Source organism: Oncorhynchus kisutch, linkage group LG29 (genome assembly GCF_002021735.2).
Source record: "Oncorhynchus kisutch isolate 150728-3 linkage group LG29, Okis_V2, whole genome shotgun sequence".
In the NCBI taxonomy this organism is placed as follows: Eukaryota; Metazoa; Chordata; class Actinopteri; order Salmoniformes; family Salmonidae; genus Oncorhynchus; species Oncorhynchus kisutch.
Window position 1 is genome coordinate 35,586,513 of NC_034202.2, and position 8,985 is coordinate 35,595,497.

The 8,985-nt window shown below is 42.7% G+C and overlaps 1 protein-coding gene across 1 annotated transcript; it reads left to right on the plus strand.

The window, feature by feature from the left end:
* Nucleotides 1–870: 870 nt before the first annotated feature.
* Nucleotides 871–5,856, plus strand: LOC109881018 (claudin-4). Its single transcript, XM_020473194.2, has one exon. The coding sequence runs from the start codon at nucleotides 1,440–1,442 to the stop codon at nucleotides 2,394–2,396; it is 957 nt and encodes a 318-aa protein (XP_020328783.1). The 5' UTR covers nucleotides 871–1,439; the 3' UTR covers nucleotides 2,397–5,856.
* Nucleotides 5,857–8,985: the final 3,129 nt, after the last annotated feature.

The following is an 8,985-nucleotide window of genomic DNA, read 5'->3' on the forward strand; positions in this document are numbered from 1 at the left end:
GATTATTTGCACCATAACACTTTAAATTATAGTAATTCACAGCACCAGTCCCCATGGTCCTTTCTAATCTCATAACTGACAGCATGGAATCTGAAACCCCCCTTGGCCACACAAAGCCTCCTTCACAACTCCACAAGAAAAGGGAAGGGTTTCTGAAGTCTGGGAGTGGGGGAGTATGGTTACAAACTGTTTTTTCTAGATGACGTTTTTTTGTTTGAACAAAAAGCTTTTTCTTTCAGAAGATCCTGTTACACTAATCCCTCCTCCCCGTCACATCCCTCCTCTGCCTGTCACACTCTGCTCAATGTGTCCCTTCAAACACACATACATGTACACCACACATACACATGTACACCACACATACACACACGCAACTGACACACATTCTGTCTGTCCCTCACATATTGTAATAATTGTTGTATCAAATAAAACCAAAACCAAAATCAGAAATGTTACGATGCGTATAAGATATTCATGAGGGCATCAACTAAGGAACATTGCCTGAATAAAGTACTATCTTAGTCTAAAGCATTTGTTAAACGTCCATCAATGTCCACAACCCATAATGCTTTGCATCATGCCCCACCCTAATTGCCCAGAGAAGAACCTGGGGCGAGTTCAGCAGGATGCAACTTTTTGGAACGTTCAGATAGAAATGGGCTATGTAGAACAAACATGCCTCTCTGACATGTTGAATAACGTCGGCTCTATTCATGGAATTTCTATCTGCAACATTCGAGAAGGTGTTTCAACTGAACGTGGCCCTGCTGGGCTAGAAGATGATGTCACAGGCATATATCTCAACCCCCCCCCTCAACCCCCCCGAGGGAGGTGTGGTATATACACCTGCTCACTGTCACCCAGGTGGATACTCAGGAGAGAGCAAAGACAATACTGACACCACCATTCACAGAGAGAGAGTTTGAGAGGAGGGAGGGAGGGAGGAAGAGAGGACAGAAATACTGATAGAGGAGGAGGGAGAAAAATAGAAAGGTAAAGAGAGTCAGGTGTAGCAGAACAGGTATAGAGACACAGATACACCCAGAGGTAGGCAGGTAGGAACTGTACGCAGGTACATAGGCCTGTAACAGGTGGGCAAGGCAGCAACCTGGGATCTCTGTCATCTCTGGTGACCCACTATACATAAAAGAAGCTTAGCGGAGGGAGAGAAGAGGCTGAAACTGAAGAAGGGTCAGCTGAAAAGAAAACACTGCCAACCATTAAAGGACTGAAAGACTGGAGGAAACGGGAAGTGACTATAAAGAGTGTTTCAGCTCAGGACTCACAGACCCTGAACAATCCAAAGGGATTGCCAATAGAGTAGATAGGGACTGTGAGAGACAGAGGAGTGCGAACGTCAGACTTTCTAAGGACTCTGACTGACAACAACCAGCAAGCAGCTAGAGAGACAGTGTGTTCTCTCCTCTGCCCCCTCTAACATGGTCTCTCTGGGGATCCAGATGCTGGGCAGCGCCCTGAGCCTGCTGGGCTGGGTGGGGGTCATCCTGACCTGCATCCTGCCCATGTGGAGGGTCACGGCCTTCATTGGAGCCACCATCATCACGTCTCAGACCATCTGGGAGGGTATCTGGATGAGCTGCGTGGTCGAGAGTACGGGCCAGATGCAGTGTAAACCATACGACTCCCTCCTGGCCCTGTCCTCCGACCTCCAAGCCGCCAGAGCGCTCACCGTCCTCGCCATCGCCACAGGCACCGCCGGGCTCCTACTGGCCTTCGTTGGGGGGAAGTGCACTCGGTTTCTGGACGAGCAAGGTGGCGGGGTCAAAGAACGGGTTGCCGTGACAGCGGGCGCGGTGTTGATCGCCACGGGGGTGCTGTGCCTGATCCCCACTTCGTGGGCTGCTGGGGCGGTGGTGCAGGGGTTCTACAGCTCCGCCACCGATGCCCAGCGGAGGGAGATCGGGGCGTGTCTATACATCGGCTGGGGGGCATCCATCCTTCTCATCCTGGGAGGGGGGCTGTTCATCAGCTCCTCCTGCCCCCTCAGGGCTCACAATGAGGATAAGAGCCCCTCTGTTCGCTACCTGGTGGTTCGCTCTTCCAACGGAGCCGCCTCCAGCCAGGCAGCAGCCTCCCAGCACAGCAGGGGACCGTCCACAAAGTCCCAGGCCAACGGCAAAATGGCCTTTACCAGGTCTCACAGCAGCCAGGCAGCATCTGCCAAGTCTCAGCCCTGGGGAGTGGTGAAAACCAGGCCTCCCTGGGAGGAGTACGGGCTAGGTATGGTAGAGCAGGACTACATGCCGGGGTCTGGGGGGAGTAAGGCACCGTCTACAAAGTCTCAGTTGAAAAGACTGGAGTCTCAGGAGAGTTTAGCAGACAAGTCTCAACCCAGTGAGGATGAATCCTTAAACCCAACTAAGACCTATCTCTGAGACCACACACACACACACACACACACACAGAGAGAGAAAGAGCATTGTTTATGGAAAATATGGACCTTAACTATGCCTTGTTTACTTGTTTATTTGTTTTGTGTGTGAAAAGTGATATTAGACATTTGAATATTTGCTGAAGGATATAACTGGCACTGAAAGTTAGGTTCTCTTTATTAGTTGGGTTTGATATAACTGGCACTGAAAGGTTCTCTTTATTAGTTGGGTTTGATATAACTGGCACTGAAAGGTTCTCTTTATTAGTTGGGTTTGATATAACTGGCACTGAAAGGTTCTCTCTTTATTAGTTGGGTTTGATATAACTGGCACTGAAAGGTTCTCTCTTTATTAGTTGGGTTTGATATAACTGGCACTGAAAGGTTCTCTTTATTAGTTGGGTTTGATATAACTGGCACTGAAAGGTTCTCTCTTTATTAGTTGGGTTTGTTTATGACATGTAAAAGCTGTTCCATGTGTTGTTGCTGTACTAATGTATGTAAAGAAAAGTCTACTTCCCCTGATGTGAATATGTTTTCAGTCCCTTTAACAATGACCAGACATATACAGTAAGACTATTGATTAGTGTTTATATGAAGCTTCTTGGTTCTGCCGTTTGTTTTCGTAGCATCATTTTGACACATTTAAAAATAACTTTTCCTTTTTATGTAGCTCTTTTACGTGACAAAACTCAGAATTAGTTCAATATGAATTAGTATGTGACCAGCTACGCTATGGAAAGCCCCAGCCGGGACAAACCAGTTTGACAGAGAGTGAGTTGAGCTCACACCAATGGTTTGCATTGTGTTAGGGAGCGATAAAATGTGGTGTTCCGAATGGCGCCCTATTGCCTATACAGTGCACTACTTTTGACCAGGGCTCATAGGGAATAGGGTGCAATATGGGATACACACCGTGATGTTCGTGAAGGATTCAAATGTGAGTTTCACCAGGTCATGGACATGTGACTTCTGGGTTTTGTTTATGAAAATACGATGTTTTCCTGTTTACCCTGAACAAGTATATCTCTACCATGAGGTGAGGATCAAATGTACTGTCGGCCTACATGCTTCTAGCCTACTAAACCCAATGTAACAAACACAAGCTCTGTTTTGCCAAATTAGGATGACAATGCAGGTTTGAGCTCCCTCTGGTGTCTGGATGGGCTTGTACATGAACACAGTAAACACAGTAACTCTCATTGACTAAAGGGTATATATTAATGAGCAGGAGAAAACCCTCAGGCCCCAAGGACTGAATGTACAATATGAATAAATGTTTGGAACCACTTGTGGTCTCACCTTGTCCATATATTGCTTTCATGGTAAGGAAACAAGTAATTTAGTAATTTGGGTAAGCTACCCCTTCATTGACAAACATGAATTTGAGAAAAGGCAAAACAGAAGGTTGTGTTTCACATAGAGTTTGGATTTCAGTGTCAAAAAGGTAGTGTTGCAAAATTCACTTTCTCAAAATTCCCAGGTTTTCCAGAGATCCTGGCTTTTTATTTATTTTATTTTTATTTCACCTTTATTTAACCAGGTAGGCAAGTTGAGAACACCTTTATTTAACCAGGTAGGCAAGTTGAGAACACCTTTATTTAACCAGGTAGGCAAGTTGAGAACACCTTTATTTAACCAGGTAGGCAAGTTGAGAACACCTTTATTTAACCAGGTAGGCAAGTTGAGAACACCTTTATTTAACCAGGTAGGCTGGTTGAGAACACCTTTATTTAACCAGGTAGGCTAGTTGAGAACACCTTTATTTAACCAGGTAGGCTAGTTGAGAACACCTTTATTTAACCAGGTAGGCTAGTTGAGAACACCTTTATTTAACCAGGTAGGCTAGTTGAGAACACCTTTATTTAACCAGGTAGGCTAGTTGAGAACACCTTTATTTAACCAGGTAGGCTAGTTGAGAACACCTTTATTTAACCAGGTAGGCTAGTTGAGAACACCTTTATTTAACCAGGTAGGCTAGTTGAGAACACCTTTATTTAACCAGGTAGGCAAGTTGAGAACACCTTTATTTAACCAGGTAGGCAAGTTGAGAACAAGTTCTCATTTACAATTGCGACCTGGCCAAGATAAAGCGACCTGACTAGTGGATTCCTGGAATCAAGAGGGAATAAGCAGGAAACCGGAAACCCTCCAACCAGGATTTTTGTAAAACCTGGGCGTTTTAGGAAAGTTACTGGATTTTTGCAACCCTAGTCAGAAGGGGTAAAAAAAACACTATATATTTTAAACCACCCCTACCCCTTTCAAATTGAACCTGTAAGAAGAAGGTATGATATGATATGTCCTCTATACAGTATCAACTGTATTCACTTATCTGATGTAGACTTTAAAGAATGTTGTTGTTGTTGTGGTCTTTTGAGAGATGCGATGCATTTTTTAGACATTAACAACGTAAAATTGGAAAGACACTAAACTACAAATGAATGCAAACATAGTGCACCAGTTATGTTATGACATTCAGCTACTTTTTTATATTTTAACGAGAAATAAAGGACAGGAGAGATGACTTAAAGCAACACCATATGATTTAAATCTAATAACATCGATGATTTAAAAAATGTTTTTTGCAGTGTTGTTACATTTATGGGTAAGAACCATCTGACAAATTGGGTAGATTTTAAACTGACAAAAAGTAACTCCAAAATATTGGAATTGAGGGAAGGAAATTAAAAACAAGTACTCCATATTTGATAAATGATATATCAATATAAGAGACTAAAACACATAAAGCAGTCTAACTAATTGAAACTCAGAGAAAAGTAAATAGGGTTTTGGTGAAGTATTTTCAACTGACTTGCTGGTTAGTGCATTAACTGGTTTACAAAGTAGTACAAATCTAATCTTTCTCAAAAACACATTCTGTACAAAGTTCTCCGGAGTTGTCTATTCCACAGATCTTCCAAAAGCTCCGTGCTTTGACAATGTTGCCATCAACACGTGTGACTTCCCAGGTATGGTGGTCCTTGATGTCCACACTGCATGACTTGGCAGGAAAGAGATATACAGTATATAGTGAGTTTTACAATCCGTCCCCTTGGCGTGACAGCCCAGCTTAGGTAGTAATCAGGCCATGAGACAAGAATGTCAGATCTTCTGATGTTTTTATCTGGACATTCAGAAGATCTTGATGTCTGCACGATATATTTCTGTTGTACATCTCATCTAGACTCTTGGTAATTCTGTAATAACAATTGGTGATCAGGTGAACGAGCCATACTTGCAATGCCAAGAGTGTGCAAAGCTGTCATGAAGCCAAAGTGTGGCTACTTTGAAGAATCTCAAATATATATTTGTTTAACACTGTTTTGGTTACTACATGATTCCACATGTGTTATTTCATAGATGAGTAGGTGTGTCCAAACTTTTGACTGGTACTGTATGTAAATAAGGTATTTCTGGTTCTTGTTTTTAATAAATAACCAAACTTTTAGAAGAAAAAAGAACATGTTCAATATGTGTTGTGCTGTATTTTATTTGTTTCATATTGTATCTTAAAAGTGACTTTGGTCTCCATGGTGACTAAGAGTATCCTGCTATTGACACACTTGTTGAATTGTGCAACAGAAACTAACAACAGTAATTAAAGAGGCAGTCTAGACAGAACAGGCAGGCCGACAAAAGAGCATGTTTTTCAGTGGTTACAGCCTTGTCCCTCCCTTTATTTTAACTTACACCAAGTGTATTTATGCAAATTAAGCAACATTTTCTTTATTTAAAAAATTTAAAAAAATAAGAAATACCTGATACCATTAGACAATACTGTACATGAGTGCATTCTAGGCCATTTGTATTTGACAATACATTGAAAACCTGAATTCTCTGCTAAATCACTGAACTCAATTCATTATCTGTCCTAGCCCTTGATCGTGACTCTGAGGTCATTGGACGAAGGCTTCTTCTGTACGGGGGGAGTTCTGTTTAGATCACCGACACTCGGCCTGAACATTAACACGCATCGCTTGCGGTACGGTTGTGGAAGCATAAGGACCTTATCTTTCATATCAGCGAGAACAACATTTGAAAAAATCTAAAGGTTCAATTGATACACACCTTTATAGGGTTAGGGTTTAGTGTTCCCACACGGCCATATCTCCGTGTTATAGCGAGTATTTTTGGAAGACAGAGGGATCACGTGTTTTATGTGCTATAATTTACAACAATTCTTCATACATTGTCCAACCGTTGTATTTACTATAATTGTTTTTAAAACCTTTTAACAATTTTGATGACCGTTGCCAACACAACGTTAACGAGAGAGAGAGACGTGAGTTTTCTTTTGATTTCTACCGCCATTTTCTTCAGCTGCATATCAGACAGACACAAAATCACAGATGTCATCACTCACTTCAAAGCTGCAATACAAGTTACTCAGCTAGTGGGAAGAAGATATGTTTGAATTGAGGTGTTGTCAATCACCCTCCTCCTGTCCTAACACAGTGAGTGTGGTTTTGCGTTTTACCAGTGATGCGACCATTCCGGGACCACAGGCCAAGTCCAGAACCATAGCTGTCTCCCCGTCACCATGGAAACAGGACAGGCATTTTGCAGACACTACTCGGCCCGTAAAAGTCCAGAAGTGCATGATCCTGTTATTGAATATACAGTCAACAGCCCACATGTAGTATGTTTCGGTTATACACACAATTGCTTGTTTACAATTGACCTCGTCAGCCCAAGAGGTTAATTTTAAAACCATAGTGATCACAGTAAGCAGTCATCTATAAGAAGTCTGTACAATAAGAGTACATTAATTAGAATAATTTCACTACCTGATCATAGTTGTCTGCCCAGGTGTTGTAGAAGTTGACTGTATCCCCGACCTTAGCAATATTGCTAGCTGACAGAAGGGAGTCCGTCACATCTTCAAATGTTGTAGTTGGAGCTGCCATTCTACATCCTTCTCAGTCCTCTGACTGTCTGATTCGTCAGGAAGGATACGAACACGGTAGAAAACTATTCAGAGGTTGTGCTTGGCCCAGAAGGAGAGGGATCATTCCGGAAGTCTAGATGTTGAGGTGCAGCAGCTGTACAAAGGGTTTATAGGAGGCCGCTCACACTGCTTCAAGAAACCTTCAAGGGGTGTGGCCCCTTTGAATACTTCACCCACAATAGCCCACAGGGTTTGAGCATGCCACAGGTTTGAACATGTTTGTTCAGGGAACTTCTGCCAATGTGTAGGTGGACTATTCTTGCGGTGGCACCTCGGATAGAGTTGCAATACACATTGAGTTTGAAGGATTGAGTTGGTAACTGGCAAGTTGCATTTAAACACCAATGAAGACACCACAATTAACATTCATGATATGAAAGTAGTCAATTGGGTGGGGATTCCTATGGGTTGGGAGTGATCAGCTAAGAATCAGAGCATTGTCTTGGTTTGTTATGGCTTTAAGCTATATCACTGCGATCTAGTGGCCACAATAAATGAATGACAAGATTTGGTTCAGGACTCCAGCACTGCAGGTGGTGGTAAATCATCAATATTAGCTTTATGCTTTTCTTCAAACACAAAATAAGAAGAAAATGAACTTCTTTGAAATAGAGATGAGTCGTCTTTCTATCTATGTATGTGCTGTGGACCATTAGCTTCAAATAGCTGCATTAGCCCCATTGGCTCCATTTCCTCCTGTCAACCAACATCCTTAGTGGCGTTGGCATCAAGCAGATGTTACCTGTTTTCAGGGATATAGTATTTTCAAACTAACTTCCTTTTCCCCTGAAAAATACAGGTGACTTCCTACGCCTGCTACGTTAGGTTAGTCAACCTATGACAGAACCACATGCAGTTGTTGAGGTGCAGCACAGAGGTTTATGTGCGGTTCTCTGTTACTCTGTAACTCCATTCTAACTCTTCTCTTAATTTTATGTGCCTTGCACATCAGTGAGATCCTGAGGCCAATTCATCTGCCGCCATCACCTCATGTTTCAGCATGATAATGCACGGCCCCATTACGGAAGGATCTGCACACAATTCCTGGAACCCAGATCTTCCATGGCCTGCATACTCATCAGACACGTCACCCATCGAGCATGTTTGGGATGCTCTGGATTGACGTGTACGACAGCTTATTCCAGTTCCCGCCAATATCCAGGAACTTCACACAGCCATTGAAGAGGAGTGGGACAACATTCCACAGGCCACAATCAACAGCCTGATCAACTCTATGTGAAGGAGATGTGTCGCGCTGCACGAGGCAAATGGTTGTCACACCAGATACTGACTGGTTTCCTGATCCACACCCCTACTTAAAAAAAAAAAGTTATGTGACCAACAGATGCATATCTGTAGTCATGCAGATGCATATCCCAGTCATGTGAAATCCATAGATTAGGACCTAATGAATGTATTTCAATTGACCGATTTCCTTATTTCAAATGTCGCTCAGTGAGATCTTTGAAATTGTTGCATGTTGGGTTTTTTATATATATTTTGTATACATTTACATTTGAGTTGTTTAGCAGATGCTCTTATCCAGAGCGACTAACAGGAGCAATTAGGGTTAAGTGCCTTGCTCAAGGGCACATCGACTTGGTTTATCACCAAGTTGGCTCTGGGATTTTAACCAGCGACA

Coding starts and splice junctions, on each gene's coding strand:
- LOC109881018 (XM_020473194.2), top strand. CDS start 1,440: ATGGTCTCTCTGGGGATCCAGATGCTGGGCAGCGCCCTGAGCCTGCTG.